Source organism: Solenopsis invicta, chromosome 4, assembly GCF_016802725.1.
Source record: "Solenopsis invicta isolate M01_SB chromosome 4, UNIL_Sinv_3.0, whole genome shotgun sequence".
NCBI classification, from domain to species: domain Eukaryota; kingdom Metazoa; phylum Arthropoda; class Insecta; order Hymenoptera; family Formicidae; genus Solenopsis; species Solenopsis invicta.
Window position 1 is genome coordinate 28693016 of NC_052667.1, and position 26076 is coordinate 28719091.

At 41.7% G+C, this 26076-nt stretch overlaps 1 protein-coding gene across 6 annotated transcripts in view; it reads left to right on the plus strand.

Annotated features, from left to right (window-relative positions):
- Positions 1-26076, plus strand: part of LOC105200410 (sodium/potassium-transporting ATPase subunit alpha) — a 62272-nt gene that overhangs the window by 494 nt on the left and 35702 nt on the right. Inside the window, exon 1 of one of the 6 annotated variants that reach the window (XM_039448496.1) lies at positions 22220-22376. The exons of 4 other annotated variants lie outside the window; for them this stretch is intronic. In XM_039448496.1, coding sequence (XP_039304430.1) covers positions 22365-22376 — 12 coding nt within the window. In that variant the 5' untranslated portion in view covers positions 22220-22364. Of the gene's footprint in view, positions 1-22219; positions 22377-26076 lie in introns of those variants that run through there. One more of the 6 variants, XM_039448494.1, reaches the window with a different exon arrangement.

A 26076-nucleotide genomic window follows, 5' to 3' on the forward strand; every position in this document is an offset into this window, starting at 1 on the left:
ACACTTTCCTCGCGTTCTTTTTTCCTTCCCCACCTTCCCCTCGACGTAGCGCGCGATCCGACCGCGCCTGGATGCGCGCGGAGACCGCGGGATGCCGCGCCGAGGAACTTGGAGGTGTCACACAGCCGGAGTGCCCGAATGTCGCGCGAATCGCTCCGATATACTCAGCGTCGCTTCTCGTCGACGAACGTCGGGCGATCGACGTCTCGACGTGTCGCGTCGTCGCGCCGAAACGCGCGAGTTACCGCTTAGCACGCGTGGCGTGGCGGGGCGGCGCCATGCGTCGTCGTCCACGCAGGAACGTCGCGTTGTCCGGCGTAACCACGCCCTGCCTGCCTGCCGCGATAAGTCCCTCCGTTTCACTAGCAGCGGCTAGTCTCTCTCTCTCTCTCTCTCTCTCCACCACTATTCGTTTCTTCGAATTGAAATAAATTAAGATTAAGCTTCTTTAAATGCGTTCGAAGATGGAATAAACAAAGTCGATTAGCAGACACGGAGATTTTCGCGTAAGCCGCGTTCCAAGTTTTCACGATTATGTGTCGTGACTCGTGAGAGATCGCGACGCAAACTTGGGTTCGATTGTTTTATTAGTCGTCTCTTTTCTGTATACTTAAGTAAGGGGGGGTCATAAATTAAACGAATGTACGACGACACGTGACAGAGAGAACGAGGAATGCGAATGGAAAACACACGACTAGGTTTAATTCTTTACTCGTTTCGAGCGACGTATATGCCCTGACGAATGTAAATATAATAACAGTGCAGGTGTCACTGAACGGCGTGACTCATGACAGTCTCAGCCATTATCGAGGAGAGAAGTTATGGAACGAGAAGTTATGGCGGATGACTTTCGTAGCCTGCGGCCCTGAAAATTTTCCATATACTTTTTGTCCAAGTGAAAAGGATTTCGCGTTTCGCCATCTTTTTTTCATTGGCGAGAATCCGATGAATATTGGAAAATTTATAAAGAATAAAATTATTAAATAGAGATAAGAGAGAGAGCGAGAGAGAGCGAGAGAGAGAGAGAGAGATCCCTCGAATATCTTTCGCATCGATTATCGCGTACACGCTACATATTCTAATCGCACGTATTATCGTTCGTCGGAGAGAATACGCGCTTCTTCAAATAGATTGACCGCTCGATTGGCGCGATGAACGTTCACGCGATAAAAGTCCAAGAATATTTCCTCCAAGATATTTATGCGAGCGATGGAAATATCTCTCTCTCTCTCTCTCTCTCTTAGAGGAGAAGAGTCTCGATATCGATATCCGCGCCTCGTTACATGGACGTTATTTGTCATTATCACCAACGGCCACGAGGCCTCGCTGTCGTCCGAAACATTTGTCGCGCGCGTGCCACTCGCAAAACCTTTTCAATTATTTACTCTGACGCGAAATCCTACAGCGCGACACGTCACTATCGCTCGAGCTACGCCACGCGACTATTTTCGTAAAAACCACGTGGAGACGACGAGGCCGCGAGGCCGAGCCAAACGAAGAGAGCAGAGAGAAAGATAGATTGCATTCCTCTTCCAAAGACAAAAACGCACGTGGCATTGAGTATGCGGCACGACGCGCGTCGCTCGAAAAGAAATTAGTATGCGAGTCTCCCGACGAGTTTTCCTCGCTGCCCGCGCTCGTGCCGCCCCGGTCTGCACTAGCGTGCAGATCGTATTGTGCGATCGAAGGGTTCAACCTACTTTTCGACAACTCGATAGGAAATTAAACTTTGCTTACACAAAGGAGCGGATATGCTCTCGAACGGCATTTTCTCAAAAGACTATCTTTTAATAAACGAATCACTCGTTCTTTATTCAAAAAAAAAAGGATCTATTCCGATATTTAAAAACCACACACGATCGATCTTCCTAAAATCAATATCTCTCGAGTCACTAGAAAAGTCAAGGCGTGATAAACGTCTATTATTACGTTGCGCCGCAACGTATTTGAGACTAAATACGTTGGTACACATACACTAACGTAATTAGAAAATTTGCGTAGGTTGCATATCTCCTATCAAGAAGCAACTCGTAGCATAACCGCTCGCGCGAGATGCGGTTTTGCGTAACTGTCCGTGCGAGAGATATGTCGCGGTTATACATTCTTCGAATGAGCTTGAGCTTGATTTTCACGGAAATTGTAATTTTGTAAGAAGCGCCAAACTAGTGATAGAAGCAGCGTTATTCGCGTTATTTGCGCCGTTTCGTTATTGTGTATGCAGCTCGCGCATATCTCCGCCCTGCGACACGAACGCGGATGCACATTTCTCGACGTGTGTATATAATTTTGGATCGATCGACTTCCGTTTGACGCACAGAGAGCCTCCATTTATTATATTTCCATTTTTCCGCCGTTACAATAATTTCTCCGTACGATGCGCGGCGCTCTCGGATGGGCGTAAATTTCAATTTTACATTTCGACACTTTAATGTTTCAAGCTTGAAACGAGTAGAATGATGTATACGCTGCCCCAGAAATCGCGGCCTAGCTCTCAGCTATACCGATATTCTTCGCTGAATTCTTTTCTCACTTGGCTTTCAACCTTAGGTATCTGCGATTCAAATTTTTAATATTTTAAATTAATCAAAATTGAAACAAATGAGAGAGATTTTTTATTATCCCATTGTTATGTTATTTCGTATTTTTTTAATTTATCTAAGAAACTTGCGACTTTTAATCTCCTGACAATGAGTCGGAGAGTCGAATATAGTTTCTTCTGCTCGACTTCCTAGTTAAAGAAAAAAAAAAAAAAAAAAAAGTATATATATATATATATGCGTGATTATCTCTGACGTATCTGGTGTCACGCACGAGGCCCCCCCAGACCTCCTGGGCTTTACAGATGCGTCATAGGTTGGCTTGGAGTGGTAAACTCGATTAATTTCGTCAGGCGATCCAATTTAAGGGCGTTTCGGCACCGAAAAAAAATAAATCTGCCGAGATCCGACAAGTCGCTAGAAATAATTAATCGCGTCAATTCGTGAGATTCGTGTCAAGGCCACGACTAGTCGTCAACAGAGAAGAGGCAGAAGTCTACGGGAGCAAATGCAGCCCATGACGGTCATATCGTAAACCCATTACCCCTTCCTTCTTATCTCCATCTCCGCCGTGTTTCATGAGATTCGATATAGGTAGTATGTACAGCGCACACATTGTAACTTATTGTAACGGGGACCGATTTATGAGATAAACACTGCAATGTCGGCAGCTTTAGGCAATCTGATATCATTGTCATACAGAAATTTGATATAGTTTGCAGTATTTTTGTGTTTTTCTTCTAAAGAGTTATAAACACGTTTAGGAAAGACGTGTGGCGATTAGTAGAGAGTCACATGTCTAGAATAAGTTGAGAAAAATTTCAACTAATTTTAATCGATTCGATAATACGCGTGGATACCTTTATCGTAAAAAAAACTAGAGGCAATATAAAAGTTTCAAAAGCAGTTTTAAAGCAGTCTTTGTTCTCTTTTTTTTCACAATCGTGAGTAAATTTACATTAAAAACATTACTTTAGTCTAGCAAACCATTAAATTGTTTAAAACCTAAAAATCGAGAGGCGATGACTTACAATAAAAAAAAACTAAATTAAAAAAAAATGCTGTAATTTATTTACACGTCAAACGTGTCTCGCACGCTCAATGCTTCTTTTTCGCGGCGTCTATCGTATTTTCTTCTTCCTTTGAAAAATTAAAAATAAAATAACACTTGATCTTTTCAACTTTTTGGGCGTGCACGTGATAAATGTCCCTGAGGGTATGCAACTGAAAAATCATCGGACGCACCCTTTGACAATCGATTGTGAGCAAGTGGTTTAGCGCGGTTGCGGCAAGATGGCGGCACGCGGCGCGTAAACTGCATCAGGGATTTTGAACGTCGATTTAGGTTTCTCGCAATTGGATTTAGTGCCGGTTCCCCCTTTCCCCTTCCTCACTCCCGCGTACTCTTCGAATCACTGACCCGGAAGTGGTAGAATATAAAGATGAAATGTGATAAACAATTTATAATTTGTGCTCAAGTCATTGTGATCAAGTCAGTTGTATATACTATACAATTATATACGTGAAATAATTACATTTTATAAAAAATCAAATGAGATAACTGTATGTAATTGATTCGATAAGATAAAAGAAAGATCCAATGTATCAGAGATTATAAAGGAAAAATCGCGATATTTTCTTAGAACAAAGATAAAATACAAGAATCACATAAATGTAAACATTTATTTTCCTTTTATCGTTGTATTGCATAAATATTTTTTATTTCTCCATGTGTATCATGAATTGGAATTCTTATATTTATCTTTGAAATATACGAAACTTTAAATGGTGTAGTCTCTAATAATTAACAGTAACGTAAAGCTTTTTCAATTAACAAATTGTCTAAATTGCCAGGTTCTAAATAAGCGACCATGTTTGTGTAAAAAGCAATTAAAAAAAAAATAATAATAATAATATCTACAGTTTGTAACATATCGTATTTTTTCTTTGCGTATTCTCTCGTAACGTACACGTTGGACCGAACGGTAGAAATTTTTCCATGACGGGTTATGGATATCAGATAGGTGATACACACAGCAGCAATTAATACGGACGCGAACCGATTAATTAGAACGTGATTGAATCGAATCAACGATCATGCGTTGCCCTTCCTTTCTTCTCCCTGTGTGACGCCAGTCTTGTCTCACCTTCGATGCTAATTCGAACGCTACGGTTCGCGCTGATTATCGTTGAATTAGCCATTATGTCGTTATTTTAACGAGTGTGTCGATGTATGTCAGGGGAGCGCGCACACTTGTCTCGAGAGTGTGCTACTCATCTTCCGCAAGTGGCTCTGGCACTAAGCCATCCTCTTCCTCTCCCTTTATATTACGCGATTCGCGCTGACGAACGCGTCGCGTCGCCTCGCGTCGCCTCGCGTCGCGACGTCGTGGTGTTTGCTTATTAATAACACATTGCGCGTTCATCGCACGATCGTCTCTCGTCGATACAGCCGAGTATCTAACTTGCTCACGTAAAATCCACCCTCATATTCTTTCCTATGCATATTTACCACTAACTTATCGTTCCAATGGTCTTCTTAATTCTTATCTTATTACGTTGAGCAAATTACTCTTGAAAGCAATTTAGAAATTAAAAATCGACTAAACCTCGATTTTCATATTTTATTGCGAGTCAACGTAATTATTTAGGCTGCGTTATAAATGACGCATGTGATTAAGCCACCTGCAGGCGCAGGTTTGTCTTTGTAACGCTAATTCACGCGACATTTATGTATTATGTATGAGGAATGAAAGAAATTGAGAGAAATGTGTAACACATTAACTTTTGTAAATGTAGATGAATAAGAGAAAGTGCTAGAGTTGATACATTTTTGAATAAGAATTGGAATGTACGATAAAACGATTGATTGTTATCAATTTGAAAATGCCAATGTAAAATGATTGACGTCATTAATATATCCCACAACTAATACCTCATAACATTTCACGATTAATTACAATATATCTATGAAGGCATGAATGGGAGAGATCTATGTGTCGGATAAAATTCCCAGTAGTGACATCAATCACATCGGTAATCGTTCAAAGCAAGAATTACTACGTTTTGCAATTAGGGTCTGGCGCGCGCGCGATAGTTTCGCATCTCTGTTGAATTAATTAAAAATTGTACATTGTCGTTGACGCCTTTGCGCTTATTACGATCGTGACATTGGCAATTTTCAAGTAGCTTGTAATTAAAGTTAAAACTATTAACACGCTACGTTCTCTATACGTTCTCGCGTGTCGACGTTACATAATTTTATCAGAGCGAATAAGCCGTTATCGCGTTGCCGGACACCCGCGCTCTTCGATCGGCGCGCGGCGCAAAAGTTGTCGCTCGTGCGTACACACATAAAATAACTGAGACGATCATTATTCTTTCACGAGACAGAAATGATGTTTGCGAGAACCGAGGGGGAAGCTCGAATCAATCTCTAGTCAATTTCGATTATCCCGCTGTGTTAGGCACTTAAAGCGTACCTACTGTGTAAAGACAGGTTTTATTATTAATTTCACAATCGGTTAACGCATAATAGGATTAATAGGATAGGAGGTTAATAGGATTACTCCAATTTCATTCTATATCGCGGCTTAGATTTTTATTACTACGAATACTCGCCGCAATCATAGACGATGGCGTAATCGGTCACGTTCGACGATTACGATCGGTATAGATGTGTCTCCCAATGCGACGTAGCTCGTTTCCGCAGCGTTTTAGTGCAAGTGTATGAGCTTGGTCGATTGGTAATCGATGAGCACGGGCGACGAAGCCTTATTATTTCCTGTCCGTTCGTGCGCCGCGAAGGCGAGCGAAGGCCGAAACGCGGCAGCCGGATACGCGATACGCGCGGCTCGCGCTCTCGTTCCTGCTTCCGAGACAAATAAGTCGTCCTACCCGATGTCTCTAATCCGGCCCTTTTCCCGGCCGGGTTAAACTCGGCGAGATTACACTCGGCGAGTGGAATCGCGCGCCGCGCCGCGCCGGCCGCCTCGCTGCAGGTTCGTGAGAAAATCATCGTTCTTTATTTCGTGTCCCATGTCCCATGTCCTCGGAACGGTAAAATTTCGTCTTGCGGTGTTAATACCAAAGTTCCCAATTCTTCCCAAAGCTGACGGATCTTTTTATCGCGCTATTATGCGCGATAAAATGTAAAATTTTATGCTTTGTTGAAAAATTCCTATTAACTTGGCGGAGAAATTATATATGACGTGCCGAGGGATTTCGCGCGAAGCAGAATGCGCCAGCAGGGATTTCGTTGAAGAATGCTTGTTTTTTGCATGAATTTTTAGTACAACATGAAAATGTATTGTTACAATTTGCGACATAGACAAATCATTTATTTTTATTGTGTTAACAGTTGACAGAGAGAGAGAGAGAGAGAGAGAGAGAGAGAGAGAGAGAGAGAGAACAACTAGGGATTCTATGAATATATTTATCAGATCAGAATAATTATTAAAATAAGATTGTAACGTGTAAGAGGGATAAATCGATTCAAATAGATATTTATGTAATTAAGTGTAGGAACGATGTCACTTTGGATTGTTTATTAACATTAATCATAAATTTGTAAAGATTTATTATATAAGAGTAGTGTATCAGTACACATATATTTAGAAACACAGCAACTAAATTCGCGACGGATGCGAGTCGAGTGGTATCCGTAACAAATCATATCTCTCTCTTTCTCTCACTGAAATTTATAATCGTGAGTAACCGACGCCTACGCGCCTACCCTTTAAATGTTAGACGTAAACCTCTTTGGGGCTAAGTAGTGTAGCAAACGCCGCGGCCTTTTCTCGTTCGATCCATATGACCCTGTGAACGATTATTCGTACACACGTTCCGGTACGTTACGTAACGTTCACTGCGTTACGTAACTGCGCTAGCGGCTGAGAAAGAGAATCGAAAATTGGGAATTGCGGTTGCTGACGCGGGCCGTTCTTAGAAGGCGGTTGGTAGAATCGCGAGAATCGCTAATGTTAATTAATTATGCAATTCTTCTTGGTAGAGGTAGAATCGCGGACGTTTTTCTTTTTTCTACAAGTGATAGCTTGACGCGCGAATAAGGTAAAACGTTGACTGTCGTCGTTTAATCGACACGTAGTTACATAATGTTTCACGCTATTCGTTAAATCGCACAGGTACGTGTTCCGTCAATAGCGATCGATTAACCGTTCGCTCGAGCGGTAGGACGAACCATCGTGATGATTTTTCTTCTTCGCAACGACGCCGTTTATTCATTATTCGGACACAAATGTTCTTTATAAGAGAGAAAAATTCGAATAAGTATAAAAGGCAAAAATGAGAATAATTTAGACGAAAAAAATTGTAAGAGATATAACTTAACAATGATAAATTATCTAGAATTGTAGATCGAGACAAAAGTAAGGCGGAAAACAAATATGAAAGTAATTCATTTAATCATTGATTGATTATTTTGGAACATCTGTAGATGATCGCAAAGTTGAGTGAAACTTGAAAGGATCTTTTAAGAATGCGGAGATGAGGGATGTTTTAGAGAAAGCGTTGATATATGACGCTTCTCTCTTCTCACTGACAATGAGTGAGAAAAACGCGGTATATCTATGCTTTTTACTATCCCCGACAGAGAAGCGCGTCTCGGCGAAACAGCTGATACAGCAAGGAAATGCAGTTCTCTCTCGCCTTTGTATTCTTTGCCTTGATCGTAAAAATAATGTGCAGCGTTATTTTACATCCGATCGTAGTTGAAAATGTTTGTTTTTGATTTTTTCGCTCGCGTATCTCGTCGTTACGGCACATGGTTAAACGACAACCGTTTTGGATCATTGCATCGCATCGCATCGCATCGCATCGACGCGAGGGGAATTATCGATCCTGAAATTTCAAGGTGAACACGCATTCGCACGAAATTCGACGGCAAGAGAGTAGTGGAAAATGAAAAATTCACCCCTTTACTCGCGTTTTCGGAGAAGCGCTTATTCGGAAGCGAGTGGGTTACTGACCGATCGCGGGGCGGCGCGGGGCGGCGCGGGGCGGCGCAGGGTGAGGCAGGAAGGCGACTCGAGGAAGGAAGGGATCGTACATTCGCTCTCGTGTACGTGTGTCGACGCGAAGGGGCCAGGGTAGGGGGAGAAACGCGGTGGTGAACGGAGCGTCGTCGGCGGCGCGACGACGGCGCGGGAGGGGATAAAGCCCCGCAGTGCGGCGCGGTCGATACAACCACCACCACCACCCACCCCCTCATTCGCGAGGAGATCTCTCGTCTCACCCCGGCCTACTACCGGACTCTTCCTCTTTCTCTATCCTTGCACTTATTCGATTCGTCGATATCACTGTGTCGGTTACGTACGGACTTTTCAACGCTGCTTGTTCCGCCGTCCGCCGTCCGCCGTCCGCCGCTCTCGCTCGAGAGCGGAAGATTGACGAGTCGCGCGAGCTGACGAGATATACTCGTCAAACTATTGTTTGCAACTATCGTTGCCGCCATTTCTTTCCACTTTCGTGCGGATATCGTCCTCTTATCGTCCGTTTAACTCCCTTGTCCGAAATTTTCATCCGATATTCCAACATGTTTCAAGTCTCTAGTCACAATCAAGTTGTTGACTCGTGGAAAAACGAGTCAAGATTCATTGTCTCCTTTGTCCTTCTTCCTTTCTCAAACTTTTCTCATGCCACTTATGTCACTTTGATGTTTCCTCTAACGTTATGATGCCAGGGATACGCGAGAGGGCGGCCGGCCGTTCAACGAGTTAACTACTCGTCGTTTTGTGTCGAAATTGCACGCCCACTATCTGCCTGTTTCTGCCGACGACCGAGAAGACTCTACCCACGTACGCGCAGCAATGCGTACAGTGTCTTCTTTTCCGGCGCTGCAAAAACGCCGCGCCAATCTCTTCCTGTCGCGCGCGCGATCTCGAACCCTCGCCTTCGCTCGCGCGCGCGGCACACGACTTTAGAATCGCGAATAACAAGACGTCTCCCCCACCCTTCCTTCACTCATTTGCATCGACGAGTATTCTGTGTATTCCAGATGAAGCGAGCCGCACGTCACCGAGCCGTATCACGCACGGAATAATCGCCGAGCGTTATGCAATCTTCCTATTAAGTCGGAAATAATTCGCGAAAATAGGAAAATAATGAAAAATAACGAATTTGAGGTTACACACGAAAGATTGATTCATTTTATATAATACTAATAAATTTTCAATGTAATTAGAGTATTTCTGCTTAATTAATTGCTTGAATGTAAAAGGAGATAATGCAGTTAAGAATTAATAATAAAGAATATTACTGATAAAAGAAAATAAGTTGCTTGATTTTAAATTCTTTCAAACTAACTTGTAAAGGTTAAAAAAATGTTACGTCTTTCTTGTCTTTTCAGAGAAATGCAATTTAGGTAAAAATTCAATGTTCGATGGTACAGTTTAATGATATTTTTATGTTTCTTTGAAGAATTAAAAAAAAATTGATTCGTAAATTTAATTTCCTTAAACCTGTTCCTCGTTCCGAAAACCATATATTCGTTAAAACTCAGTTGCATACGTAAACTTTTAAAGTTTTTAACTTTTGAATAACGTCACGTTCTACTAAACGTCGCGTTTTATAGTACTAAATCTTGTTACTACTTTGAAGAATTTGACAAGGATAAACTCGATGAATTCTTGACTCGACTATATTTTTGCGATATAGAAACGAAGGGAGAGAATCAAGAGCTTTCTGCATTCGACTTTCTCTCATTTCTCGGAACACGTAGCGATTCGATCGACTCCCTTAGCCTAATCGCATTATGGTTCAGGACGTGATTCACATGGCGAATACGCTTCGCTCGAATGAGTCACCGCGCGGCGTGGCGCGGCGTGGCGCGGCGTGGCGCGAAACGGACCGGAATGGAACGCATGTCGCGGCGCGTTGCGCTTTTTTTCGCGTTTCTCTTCTCGCGCGAGAGATTCGCGACACAAGTCAGAGTCGAGAGCGACGGAGGTAGATTGAACGTAATGTGCCTCTTCCTCCGACGCAGATACAGTCACGGTCAACCGCCGCGCCGCGCCCGCTGCCGCGAACACGCACGTGCGCGTACGTGCTATCTCTACGTGTGTGTGTGTGTGTGTGTGTGTGTCACGGGTCGCGCGTGCGTTCCGTTCTTTTTCTTTTTAACACATCGTTTGTATATGAAATATCGAGAGAAATCGATCTTTTTCAAACAAATAAAAAGGCTGAGAGATAAGAATGGACTGTGTCTCGTCTTTCACTTCGTAATGCCGCGCCGCGCCGCATCAAATCAAATGAAACGTGATACTTTTCGCAAATCTCTTATCGTTTGCCTTGAAAAAATTATCATTTTTCAATTATTTTTTGCAATCTGATATTACTGACGTTATTGATAATTTTTCCCTAATTATTACATGTTTCGCTTTTGCCAAGGTTTTCAACAATTTCTTGGAATATTTAAAATAGAATCGCTCCTTTCGAGATAAATATATTTGATAATAAATGAAATTATGCATGTACGAAATTTGAGATGAGATTTTTAAGACTGGCGTTATTTTAGCCTTTCGTACATTTGGACAAATTCTCGTTTTCGTGACCTTTCTTTTACTACGCGACGAGACCTTTCCTCATTTTTCCGATAGCTGTTATCTGAGAAACCCCTGTTGTAGTATATCAAGAAGGCGATTAGGGTCATTGGTTTTGCCAACCTACGGAATCTGGTTACCGGAAGCTGTTTCGAATAAAAGCCTTGACCGAATATCGAGCGCAAAGAGATCGCTCTCGTGAGACCTCTAGGTATATTGGGTGAACGAAGATGGTTGAGAATTGTATCGGAATATCTCGCGAAAGCTTTGGAATTTTTCACCAACTTATGTTAGTATTATTGGTATTTATTAATATTGTTTAATATTTTTTTTTTATTTGTCTAGAGAGAGAATTTTTTTCCCGCGAGCAATAATTGTAACTGCCATCATCGAAAGATGTTGAAATTTCGAAAGATTTTACCCAACTTCCATTAAATAATCGGAGGGAGAGCGTACAACGAGATGCGATAGTTCCAAGACTTTGCTGCGAAAAATTACATCAGCGGAAATTGAGAATGGACGTGAGCAGATTGAAAACGGTTTCCAATCAATTTTCAGTTTCGTGTGTATCTCAATTCGTCGAGTAGTAATCCTGGGTAACGAATCAGACAATTGCAGTGGAAAGAGGCACGCGGTAGTCAGACGGGAAAGGCCTCTTCTTCGGACTTGGTAATTTCACGCAAACTTCAATATCACGGCAATTTTTAGAATTCTACGTAGAAAATTAAATATGCATATGTTCTTCGCGATCCGTATTCAAGTTCGCCTTTCTACGCGGTATCTGTGTCATTGTAAAATATTGTTTTTCTCTCGATTAATATTAACGTTATTATAGACGTTGCTATCAAAATTCTATAGCAAAGGTCCGTATTTCTTATTTAAAACCTTAGTAAGACAAAAAAGAAAACCTGGGATATATATATAGATATAGTTTTTACGTGCGATTTTCTTATCGATGAGGTAATCCGGTGCATTAACTGTCAGACGCGTGAATTAAATCTCGCGAGACCGCTAGTCGCCGGTTTACCGGTTCGAACTGGATCGAACGTATAAACGACGTTCTCTGCTCGACGTGTGTTCGAACCAGAGCTAACCGGTGACGACGACGGTCGTCATCTGTCAAAAGGCGGCGGCTGTCGTGTAGTGGCGGCATGCAGCGTCACGCGAGAATTAAGTTGTAAAGCGCTTCGTTCACGCGTCAAGTTCCAAATTAAAAGGTTTCACTGGGATATAAAAATGAGAGAGAAAGAGATCGAAAAAACACAGCTGTTACACGATGTTACGTTGCACAGAGTTATGGAGCTGGACAACGTTGCGCAAAGGGCTCGAAGAATCGCGAGGTCTTTTTTCCATAAAATCTTCCATAAAATAAATAATCAATCGTCTGTATGTTTTTATTGAAGAAAAAATACGGGAAAAATAACGGAAACGTGGCTTTCCGTGATATTTTTCGCGTTTAAATCGCGATATTATTTCGACTGTTTCGCGGCTTTGACGTCGATGGGAAAGTTTGCACAAATATAGGTATCTTTCTTAGAGTACACTCCGACAATGACCTTTGAGTGATGAAACTCTTGGATACACGATTATGAACGCTATTAGGTACGATACACGATTCGTTTCACTCCCTGCACTTTGTGTTCCTCTCTTTCTCTTTTTCCCTTTTTCTCTTTCTCTCAACGTCAAAACAACGTTTTCACGTTGAATGCAGAAAGCGAGAAAAAGGTACTATTAAAGTGAACAGGGCTACCTATTACGCATTAATTTCCCATCTACCTCTTTTGTCTCGTTTCTTTTTTTCATCTCGATGAATAATAATAGCAACGGCTAGGAGCCAGTGACGTCACGAATCACGTCGTTTGCACTGCACGGATGCGCTTTTATTTATTGTCCGCCAACACACACACACATACACACACACACACACACACACACACACACAGTTCTCCGACCAGCTCTCTTCCGACTCGCCGCAACTTTCCAGATTGACTATCACACTTCGACGCGGTTATTCATCGTGGCGTTTTGCAGAAAGCCTCTCACGTTGTAGCGTATCACACTGGATTCTCTTAAGATACGACGTGCCAAAAATAAAATGCAAAAGTGCAAGAATGATTGAATAGTAAAGTTTCTTTTAGTAAAATGATTTTAAATTATGTTATTATATATTTGTTTTGTTTTAATCATCGTTATATTAGAATTATAATTATGACATACGTTTCAAAAAATTATTCTTATATTATTTCCATAAAAATATAAATTTTCATGCACGTTATATACAGTTTATACGATATCGTTGCGCGATAATCAAAATTAATTTAAATTAATGATTGAATACATAAATAATTTTTTCATCTTTCGTGATCGTAATTTGGAATTTGACTATCGAATTTGATATCGAATGACAAGAAAGAGAAGAATTTAATAGAAATTTAATTCATATTCAGCTGGTATTACAACGCGGAATCGTGGGTGAGGGATCTATTTCCGCGATCGATGGATCCTTCGCGCGTCGCCGCGCTGCGCTGCGCTGCGCCGCGCCGCGCCGCGCCGCGCCGTCGTCGCGACACGCTCGTAAACCGTAAACGCTCATTATTTTTTCAGAATACGACGGCGACGGTTCGCGGACGAACGCAACTTGTCGATGGACAACAGACGCAGTTTAAAAGACGCTCGCCATCGTCGTTTGTACACTTTAAAACTTTAAACGCTCGTAATCGACGATTGAGCTTCGCGCACGTGATGTACCGGGCGCGCATGACACTACGATAGTAGTTTGATAACGCGAGTTGCATAACGTCGTGATGACGATCGCGCATTCTTTAATACGTTCAAATACGCATTCGCGTGTGTGCCGAGCGGTATCAATTATCTTTTAACGTATACGGGATATGTCCGAATGAGAATATCTTTCGTGCACAAGTACCACAAGTTGAAATGGACTTTGCTTTTTATTTTATTTCAATTTCAATTTTTTTATTAAATAGACAGTTACAGGAGTGCATCTACTTGCTGCATCTACGCAGCCTGTACGCGTGTCATTTTTCTCTTCAATTTTATTAAATTATTACAATTGTATATATCATTAAGATTCATTAATTAGATGACAATTCCTTAATTTAGATGAGAATTTTTCCTGTATTTTTTTTCGAATTAATGTCTATTAATTTGGATAGTCAAATGCATTAATTTGCAAATTAATGTCGAATGGGACTGTGTCATCCGGTGATATAACCAAGTCGTAGAATCGGTGCAACTGCACTGACAGTGAGCTTTACTATAGCTCTATGACCTAGACAGAAGAAAATTGAGAATCTTAAAGAGATTTATAGACGGTATAGGCATCTTTCGATGAAAAAGAATTAAAAATATTTATAAATGTAGTAATTAACAGTTTATTATATCGTAAATATTTTATTAAATTTTGATTACTATTATTTTATCAATTTATTCACAGTAAACCGTTAAGACGGAAGACGGTACGAGACGGTTTCCTCGGAACATGCATTTTTCATTTCTTGCTAAAACACATTCGTCTTTTTCCGAATGACGGGTTTCGTTTCGCGTTATATATCAAAGATGGTGAGTTTTCGTAGTTTGCATTGCGATACGAGTGACACGCGCACGCGCACGGAGGAAATTGAATTAAAAGCCGTAAACTGGCAACCGATCGAATGGGTCAGTTATCGCGGTGAACAGTGAAGCTAATATATAGAGGCAGAAATATGAGTTGCCTCTATGTACGCTTTTTACATGCGACTTTGTCTCGCCGCTCTTCTATCTCTCGTTTTCTCTCGTATCCTCTCTCTCTCTCTCTCTCTCTCCATTCTGGTAGAGTTGAAAGAAGAGAAGAGAAGAGAAGAGAAGAGAAGAGAAGAGAAGAGAAGAGAAGAGTAGAGTTAGAGTGCGTGAGTGTGTGATGCGTGAGATTGGCGCAAGGCCAGTCAGGCAGCGATTGCGTAACTCGCGTCACTCGCGAATCGCCTGGCGGCCACTCGATGAACACCGCCGGTGCCTGGACCGAGAATCTCCTTGGAGGCTAGCTTGAAGGAGGATAAACGAGAAAACGAGATAAACCTGGCGCGCGCGTTCGCGGCGTACACGAGCGATTTCCTCATCGTATACGTCCGTCGCCGCGTCGACGAGAGCATGCGCTTCCCGCGTGTCTCTCTCTCTCTCTCTCTCTCTCTCTCTCGTACGAGACGTGCCAAAAATTCTGCGGAACTTGGGAAATTAGTACTGACAGTGTCAGTATGTATATGACTATATGTATATGACGAGTCGCATGCAATTACGAAATTCCATCGATGATGATGATAATAATAATAATAATAAGACATCGTATTTTTTTACTTTTATCTTTTTCTATCTATCGAATGGTATGACATGGTTTTTTTCATTCGATTGTGTATAATTGTTTTTAATGAATTATTTCCGTGAAATGCACACACGTCATAAACTAAATCACGTGAATCGCAATTGGCGGATAATTCACACGCAACAGTAGAATCCAATTGGGCCGATAACTCGCTATTTTTCGTTATTTTTGTCTTTTATTCTTCCATCTTCTTAATTTACAATCGAGCGACGAGCAATTTAAGGTGCGATAAATCGCATCTTAATCGCACCCTTCCTAATTGATACGAAATCGACGCCAATGCAATTGTAACTACCGCGATAATATGTGCGGACGATCAACCACATCCGGACCATCTGCTATCGATAGTCCAGATTTATCTTATCGGAATCGGGCCGCGAATACTCTTCGTTATTCTTATTGATTTCAATCAGCTTTTGTCTTTATCAGAATTGATATTTGTCCACAAATAATTTAACGAAGAAAAACATTGAATGACATTATTACAAAAGCATACGAGAACAAAATAAGCACTAAATATCTGCTTGCGGATACAAACAAGTTTTTTCTCTTTTTTTTATTTTTTAAATTACACAGCATAAATTTCACTCAACTACAAGATTCGTATAACGTTGAATCGTGGATTAGAGAACGTGCCGGTACAGAACAATTGCTCCTAATTTTATTAGTGAAGGTCTAAAACTATTATATTCTTCGAAATGGTATGAAATGTCAATGTTGCGATGTGGCGCATATTTGAACGTGATAATTTATGCCGTTTAACCTCAGTTATCGTCTAATATTATAAGCACCTTACTGTTTTTTGTAACGCAATCGGCTAGATGGAAGACAGGATAAAAAGAGAAATGGATCGCGTGTAAACACGGTCGAGAGCCTGGAACCGCTGACATTGACGTCACTGACGATGGAATCTCATTGATGTAATATCGAACCGCTCTCGTTATCGATGCTCGTCATTTTGATCACGTCACGAGATATACATGCGTTTCAGGTCTTTCGTCAGTTGTTTATAAATATTCGGGTCGTAAAACCCCGAAAAATCCGTCTGCGCCAGAAAGTCGGGACCGAGAGAGTTGGGAGCTGATATTTCGCTATTTTTGACCGGATTGATCTTTATATTAATCGAAAGTCGAAACGCGTGTCAATTGGACATTTCCTCCTTTGACGATGCGAATAAATGTTGTAGCTATTGCATTTCTTTCCTTTTAAGCTTTTGTTTACTCAGACGTTATTGTCGATATGTTGACTCGAACCAAAAAGCTACTCTTCTTCATTACTTGTATACATAGGTATTGGAGGAGGAATTTTGACACTTACAGAAAGTTACTTTGAAATTTTCACACATTGAATTTGGAATAGGAAAGCGTACGAGAGTAAAGATGATGCATGTTCCGGTATGTTGGGATCACGCTATTGACCGTATTGGCATATTGAAATAGCAATTTCTAGTCTTTCAGATCAAAACTAGCTATCATGTCAGTGACTTTAGTATAAAAGTGATCACTGTTTTACTAAATTAATTATGGGGGGGGGGGGGAGAAAAAAAGGATGTTATAGCTATCGATATTTGTGACTTTGTCACTTTAACTTTTATTTTTATGGATGACTTAGATGAACATGCTCATTTCGAATATTGACATTTTGATTTTATTTTCTTTCATCAAATATTGTCAAACGTTATTTATTTCATATTGTTATTATTATACGTGCGCAAGTACTTCTGTACACGAATAAATCCGTGTCAGGTGACGTGAAGGAGGCGAACGTTAGCCCTTTGACTCGGAAAGCTTGCTATCGGATTATTGACAATCGAACGCCTTCATAATGTCACGCGGCAATTTTTTTGTCCCATCTCCCCCGCTCATTTTCTGTCCGTTCTTTCCGCTGGCCGAGCTTTCTTTTCGCAGCGTGTAGTCTCCCTTTTTTTTCCTTTTCTAGGTCGATCGCGATTTTATTCCTCTCCATTTCATTTTTTATTTACGACAACCCGTGACCTATACGGTGACTCTTTGTCGGTGATGACGAAATGAGAGTGGTAAAAACCTTGAGCATAAACCGACGAACGCACCGAATGCGCGCGCGGCCCATTTAGAAGTTTTAAAAGCTTCGCTTCTCTTAGAACGAGAAAAAACCGCAACGCTCTGGCGCCTTTCTGCCATAAATATATAATTGGTCGATATTTTTTACGGCAGCAACTTGTCGAGCGATCAAACTTTCGAGAATGTTGCGACAATAATTACATTGTGCTTCTAAAGAGTACAACTTGAGATGCGAGCTAACAAACCAATCGAATATACGTACGAAATTTATTTAATAGGCAATTAATGCTCTTTAAATTCAATCTCCAATTGAAATCATTTTTTCGTCGATCGTTAACACGCTCGTTAAATTTATCTCGCACTCTATATACTCGTGGATTTCTATATCATAACGGATCCACGGCTGACGGCGATGACGGAGGTAATTACCCGGTAATTCGAATAATGAGATGATTCATCGCAAAGACGCGACGTCTGAATGCGAGACTTGACGTTACCATTTGACAAATAGTCGCTGCCAATTATCGTTTATCCCTTCCCCTGGAACTCTTGCAGCAAGTTCATAAACATTAACGATATTTGTCCGATGTAACGTGAAATCGAATCTTCGCTGAGCTTAATAAATTGCTATTAATTTTTCTTTAACAAATATACGCCGAGGAATTAAAGATAAATTTATATTGATATTTGTAATCGTTTTATTAATATTTTTGCAAGTATCGAGTGACGAAATCCCATTGTAACCTGTAAATGGGACAATAGCGAATAGCTTTTCATATGACACAGGGAAAACTGTTGGCAATTTTATCTGAAAAAGTTTCAATTTGTCAGTTTTTAACGTTAGATTTTCTTCCTATCTTTTAAAGTAGTCTCTCTCTCTCTCTCTCTCTCTCTCTCTATCCTTTTTCGAATAGTCTGCGAATCTTAAAACTGTACAAGTTGTATATACAAAAACTATATAAAGTTACTCGAGAGAAGCGATCGATATCTCCAAGTTTTGTGTTAAAGAATAATCGATTTTGATTCTATGAAACAATTCTCAAGTGCTTGCTCCTTGCTGTATTATAGGGAGGGTGCTATGCATCTTTAACATGATCGTAAAGTTGCGAAAACTTTTTGCCTAGGTATGGTATCAAGTGCTCTTAGGGTTCGATATGAAGAAAGTAGGAGAACTCGCTTTCCTCTCGTTTCTTCCACGTGAACGCGGTGTGTCCTGAATAAGGGCGGAAATACCACCCTTGGAAGTTGAAACTTGCCTCATAACGTAACGCGTATACGAGGTGTGTTCAAAAAGTATCGCGAATTTTGTGTTTTTTCAAAAATTATTTATTTATTCATGAATATCTATTTTGTCCCCTTCAAAGTAATCCCCATGAGATATTATACACTTGTGCCAACGGTTTTTCCAATCTTCGAAGCACTTCAAAAAATCATTTTTTTTTATCTTGTTCAGCTCCTCCTTCGATTCCGTCTTTATCTCGTCAAGCGTAGCCTAACGTCGTCCTTTCATGGGCCTCTTCAGTTTAGGGAACAAGAAGAAGTCACAGGGGGCCAGATCTGGGGAATACGGTGGCTGCGGCATCATTAGTGTGTTGTTTTTGGCCAAAAAGTCGCGCACAAGCAACGATGTGTGAGCAGGGGCGTTTGGTACGAATTTCGCGGCGACCCGTCTCATGCCCAAATCATTGATAAAAATCGAATGGCACGAGCCAATCGATATGTTTAGGTCCTCAGCAACTTCTCTAACGGTGATTCGACGATTAGCCAATACCATTTTCTCCACTTCATTAATTTTTTCGTCTGTTGTTGAAGTGCTCGGGCGTCCGGCACGCTCTTCGTCGTTCACATCTTCTCGGCCTTCTGAGAACATTTTGTACCACCGATAAACGTTGCTTCGGTCCAAGGTAGCTTCTCCGTATGCCACAGTCAACATTCGGAATGCATCCGCGCACTTAATTTCGTTTTTCACACAAAATTTGATACAGGTTCTTTGATCCATTTTTTTGAATAGGTAAAAATCGAAGACGATCCAAAACACGTGCAAGCAAAGCAGCTGTCAACAATTAAGTGAACATTCAAAATGGCCGAGCTTGTCGGCATAAGTGAGAGACATGAGTACCAACATAACGCCACAAAAAGATCGAAATTCGAATATACGTAACGCGTGAAAATTCAAAATTCGCGATACTTTTTGAACACACCTCGTACCTATCTCGGCGAGAGAGGCGAGAGAGACGAGACGACGACACGAAACAGACTAAACAAGCGTGAAAGAAAGAGAGACAACGGGATGAGCAGCAGTAGAGTCGGTCGGTCGGTCGGTCGGTCGGTCGGTCGGGCGGTCGGTTGGGCGGTCGGGCGAAGCGCCCGTCTGACGCGAACGCGTAGCCCAGTAGCACAGATCGTAGCCCGCGATGGCTCTCAACTTGTCTGATTGCGAGAGTGAGTCTCGATGACGACGAGCCAAGACTCGGATTTGAAGAACTTGCATATACGAGCTTTGGAGCTCTTACCGACTTACAACGATATGTTGCATTTTAATGTAGAGATATTTTTTATATATGTATTTTATTCCTAAAAATTATATTTGAGTATTGAAATGTTAGATACTCTTTTTCTATTATGAATATTACAAAAATCGATCTCAGCGTTTAGTAATTTAGTGTTAACTCATCTCGCGAATCACGAGTTTACCTAGATTATTTATTGTACATCGCCAAAATACAGTGCCTCGTATCTAGCTTCATTAAGAGAAGAATCACGCTCGCATTTGTATTAATTAAAGATACAATCTAGGCTCAAGCTTTCCAGCGCTAGAATAAGGAAGAGCGTATGAAACTTTGGGTTCATCTTTTATAACATTTTACTATACAATTATGCAATTTCTTTTTGGAGAAAGAGTTGGAGCAAAAGTCAGAATATATTTCTAATTATTTAATATCAAAACTAATACACGTCCGATCAAAAGTAGAATAGATTAAATATAACACAAATCTTTCTGAGAAGCTTTGTGTGACGAAACGAATTATTTTGACGAACTCGTTTCTCTTTAGCATATAAGCTTTCTTTCATGAAAAAGTAATACACACTTTTGTATATTTACTTTTCGATAACAGCTTGTATTCGACGGAACATTTAGATAAATTTTATCGTTTAACATCAGTGTACTACATTACAATAAGTGGGTTATCTGTTATCGCCATTTAGCTCATTCACAATGTATCAGAATCATCATTAACCAATGCGAAGCGTTCAGCATCATTTTCCTTTATTCAAATTACCTCTTCTTACCTTCTACTTAACGCAGTTAATTTGCCAGTTAAGGTCTTAATCTTTTTGGTAAAATTTTCCTAAGGGGAGCGATCTTTTTTAGCCTGTCAAATAAAATAATCCAGATCATCTCCTTTTCTCATCTTACTAAACCGATCGTACTATATCGGTATAAACCGACAATCTTGATAAAGTCTATTCCCATTTCCGTTTCTCCGAAAAATTATTATAGCATTTGTCGACATGGTCGAATCAATTTTTCGCTGAAGAATAAGAAGCTCCGATTCCTTCTTCCTCCCTTTATACACACACACACGCACGCGCACACACACACACACACACACACACACACACACATCCAGATATATTAGATACGCCCTAATCGGCTTTCGTCCGTGATCCATGGGTAATCTTGACCGGATCCATTTTTGCTCTAAATTCCATCGAATATGTGGAATTCCTGTAGGTCGAGGTGCGGCGACTTGGATGAGAACCACCGGCTATGGGGAGCTTGCGCTTTGTCGTTTTGGGGGCGCGGACCGACGACGTTGCACGGCGGTAGCATCGCGACAAAGAGCGAACGGGTTGGCGAACGGGTTGCGCGCGCAACTGGGTTTGCCGGCGAACGGGTGTTGTTACGACCGCAGAGTGGAACACGAGGGGTACGAGGCAGGCAAGTAGGGGGCCGAGGGGGTGCCCGCAAGCGAGTCGCGGGGCTGGCAAGCCCTGTTGGGTGGCGAACGCGCACTAGGTTCTAGGTAAATTGCTAATTGGAATGGATATTTGTTACTTCCTCTACAGTTATCATCGAGCTTTTACCATTGATAGAGATCTGCAATTGAATGAATTTTTTTTTCTCCTTGCTCGCGCGCGTGGCAAACAGAATTTCCGGTTGACAAATAGAATTTATTGGTCATCGAACGAAGCGTTTGAAGAAGAAACGGGAAAGAACGAATATTTCCCGAGTAAGAGTTAAATCGAATGCTCTGTAAACTTTGTTAGAGAAGTATAACTGGTGGTTCATCAACAATTTGCGAATACTTAGAAAAGATTTGTATATTTGTCCGGTGCGATCAAGATACAATATGGCATATGACCTTTTGTCACATAAACTTTTTTCAATGATATACAGGAAATTAAGTGACAAATAAAATTATTAGATTTTTTCAATCTACTCGGGTTCTCAAACGTGACTTAATTTTACATACTGGATTCGAGGAGGGAACGAGGGAATTTTCCCTAGGCGCGCGTGTAGATTCTAGCAGGGTGAAAGAGAGAAGAGAAGGGAGAAAGAGTGGCGGGGGGTGGTTGGAGGGAGAAGAAGAGAGCGAGAGAGAAAGAGAGAGAAGTAAGATGGGTCATGACGCGCGGGTTGAACACCGTTGGTAACAGAGGAGGGCGGGCATAGGAACGGAAAGAGTAGGGAGGCGCGACTGCACGGCGGGGGTAGGTGTCGTGGCAGTGGGGAATACGGGTCGATGATGCCGGCGGTCCTCGACGAAACGCCAGTCAGTCTCTGGTCCACCCGAAGCCGCGCTGCTAATCCTCTATCTTTCACCGAACACCATTCGCTGCCGCAGCCATGGATGACAAGGTTTGTGTTTAGGAGTTTTGTCAACGAATAGCGAAAGGATGAGCGCCCCCAGGAGGGAAGGAGAGAGAAAGAGAGAATGTGCGTGTGTGAGAAAGAAAAAAACGAATAATCTAATTGCCGCGACTATACGAAGCGCTTTGACAAGTTGAAGAGACGAATCGCACTCGCGCGCGCGCGCGGAGCCTTTCGAGACAGACTCAGCCAAGAGAGCTTTCGTCAGGCTCAGGCAAAAGGTGGCGAACGGCCGCGAGAAGGCGGAGAACCGAACTTGCCGCTGAAGGAAGAAGACAGTAGGAGAGGAGGGTGTCACACGTCTCTGTCAGTCAAGCGCAGCTGATTCGAGTGACAGATCGGGCCACTACCGAGCACTACTGAACGCACTACTGAGAGAGACCCCGCGAGTAGTGATAGTCTTTCGGTGACGCGCGCCTCGCAAATTTCTTCTTTCGTAGCTGCGTCAGTGAATTAGGTTCAGTTTTCTTCACAAATTGAACAGATCGATTGCAAGGGAGTGAATGTGTGCGACAACAACTGTAACGCGCGTGAGAAAGGTTTCGAGAGGTTCACGCTTCCTCTCTCTTTTTTCTCTTCTAGTCTCTTCTTCTCTTACTAGATGAAAGTATCTGTTATCTAGTCTAACTCTCTTCCCTCTCTCTTCCTTTTCCTCAGCTTCACGTCGTCGAACTTGGCACTGATCAGTTCTATTAGTGCCGTCATCAGGAAAGCGAGAAACTTGATCATTCTCTTCTTCTAATTTCTATCTCGCGCATGCCTTCTCCCTTCGTGTCTCGTCTTCCTTTCTCTCGACTTAATTCTTGCGACTTGGTGGAACGTGATAAACTTTGTGCTTATATCGTAGCCTTTTTCCGCTGCTCCGTTTTTAGAACTTTAGTTCTAACGAAGCCGTAGTTCCCTCGCTTGACGTTTTTCTCTCGACAAAATCGCGCGCGCGCGCGCGACACCTCGCCGCTCGTCTAAATGTCAACGTGTGATCATCCACGGTTTGTTCCACGGCCTTGTGCTCTACTAACCGAATGACGGATGATCCTGTTGGGGAATTGGAAACGTTATTAATCGTCGAGACATTTTCACAGGATTTTTAAATTCTCCGCAAGTGCTCCCTTATTTTCACCCTTATCGTCCGTGACAAGTTGCTCGCAGACCGAATGTCGGCACAGACGAGTTTCTTCCGGAATTTGTTCGGCATCCACCGTATCGATCATAAAAGTTGATTCGCGATTATCAGGATAGAATCGTCCGATCCGCAAGCTCGATGGAGATTTTGCTCCGATCGTACCGTCTGATGCAAATAGCGCTTAGTGATTTTCTCGGCGCGCTTCTGCGCAGATTGCTCCGTACGCAAGCTCGTTCGTTCGTTCGTTCGTTCGTTCGTTCGTTCGTTCGTTCGTTCGTTCGTTCGTTCGTTCGTTCGTTCGTTCGTTCGTTCGTTCGTTCGTTCGTTCGTCCGTCCGTCCGTCCGTCCGTCCGTCCGTCCGTCCGTCCGTCCGTTCGTTCGTTCGTTCGTTCGTTCGTTCGTTCGTTCGTTCGTTCGTTCGTTCGTTCGTTCGTTCGTTCGTTCGTTCGTTCGTTCGTTCGTTCGTTCGTTCGTTCGTTCGTTCGTTCGTTCGTTCGTTCGTTCGTTCGTTCGTTCGTTCGTTCGTTCGTTCGTTCGTTCGTTCGTTCGTTCGTTCGTTCGTTCGTTCGTCCGTTCGTTCGTCCATCCGTTCGTTCGTTCGTTCGTTCGTTCGTTCGTTCGTTCGTTCGTTCGTTCGTTCGTTCGTTCGTTCGTTCGTTCGTTCGTTCGTTCGTTCGTTCGTTCGCTCGCTCGCTCGCTCGCCGTGGGTCGCACAAGATTGCCTCTCTTCACGGAAAATCCTTATCTTCGCGTCCCGTCGCCGGTGGGTGTCCTATATCCAGTGCTCCCCGACGATCATCGGTGAGGACATGAATTCGGAACGCGTTGTCGGTCGTTGTTTTATTCTCGGAAATGCTTCTTCTTCTTCGGACGAATCGATTAATTATGCGCGTTGTCGTCGTGGCAGTAGCGGAAGGATGGATCGACGGTGACCGTTATTTTTAGAGCCACGCTAAAGTTCAATCGCTGCGAACCCGAGTGCCGCACGTAAGAAGCTCCTTGGAAAAAGGTGGAATCGCATTTTCGACCGATGCAATTGATATCGGACAAAAAATTACATCATCTATTAATTAGATGGACGTTTCGATCATTTATGTACAATCTAGTTAATGATTCATCGTCTCTGAATTCACTCTTTAATATATATAAAATTTTTGTCATTAATTGGACTGGTGATTAATTGACGATTTATTAAATTTAAATTAAAATTGCGTTAATGTGGCTTCATTTTTGACACCGTTATAGTTTTCATGAATATGTTACTAGAATATACTACTGTAATGTACATTGTTATCAGGTTCATACACCGTTCTCGTTACAGCATTGTTACACTTATCATTTATCATCGTAATACATTTATGAAAAACTGTGCAATTGAGCTTTCTCTGGCATGGTTCAAACTTTCACGGTTAGGTTAGGTCTTGGTGATAAACTACTCTGAATTAGCTCTGAATTGAGGGTTGATTTAATTGGATTGGTTTAATATTTAGATTCTGGACTCGTACTTTTTCATTTACCTATATGTTATTCCAGTTCCCAAAATACAAATAATGATAGTAATTTTGCAGATAGTCGAAACAAGTTTGTGTGTGTGTGTGTGTGTGTGTGTGTGTAATCTCGAGGGACACGAGCGACACGCCCTCGATTCAGAAGCTCCACCATTCCTCACCGTTTTTCTTCCTTTCGTTCCCCTTTACCTATTCCTCAGTAGCATTTTTCTGCTGATTTTCCATTAGTAACTTTTTTACGACTTTCCGGCATGTTTATGTCTGGATTCACTATAACATGAATAGAATATCTAATTTTGATTTTCATTCAGCTGAGATTTTATTTCAAACATTTCTTACGAGAGATAGTTGCGTTGGTAGTCGAGGAGGCTGAATGCTACTTAATCTCGCGTGACCATCTCAGTGGCCAATGCCCAAGATATGATAGCGTATCGGAATGCGAAATAAACGTAATTCTTCTTTCTTCTTTTGCCGGTTTCCAGATATAGCACAAGTAGTTAGTTGTAATTTGCAACTTACAATTAGACATAATATTCGATTGAGAAAGTCTATCAAGTGACTCTTACCGATATCCAATTCATTGAAACTTCTTAGACCGACTTCCGCGTCTCCGACTTTTCGTTATTTATCATTATCGTCATCGTTGTCGTCATTTACGCATGAGTGACGTATTGCGCGACATTGAATCGCCAATGTTTAACATTCGTCAAACATCATCGCATATCGATCGTTTAGTTTAGCGCCCGCGAATCGGCCAGCTGGGATTATGTACGTTTCCGCGAACGAGTTACATCTCCCTGCATTTACGCGAAACGGTTTAACCTTTGATCCTTTTGTGCATTTTCAGAATCCGTACAAAGATATTCTTGAATTCAATTTTTTCAACAATTAAAAAATTTCACATATAAATTTTTATCTACGCCATGAATCTTTAAATATAGTAATAGTTTTCTATTATATACTCGGATTCTCTGGTATTTCTTCAGAAATTCCATTTCATGCATACTTTTGACAAATTGTAATACATGCAAATTTTAATAGTTTATACTAATTTAGC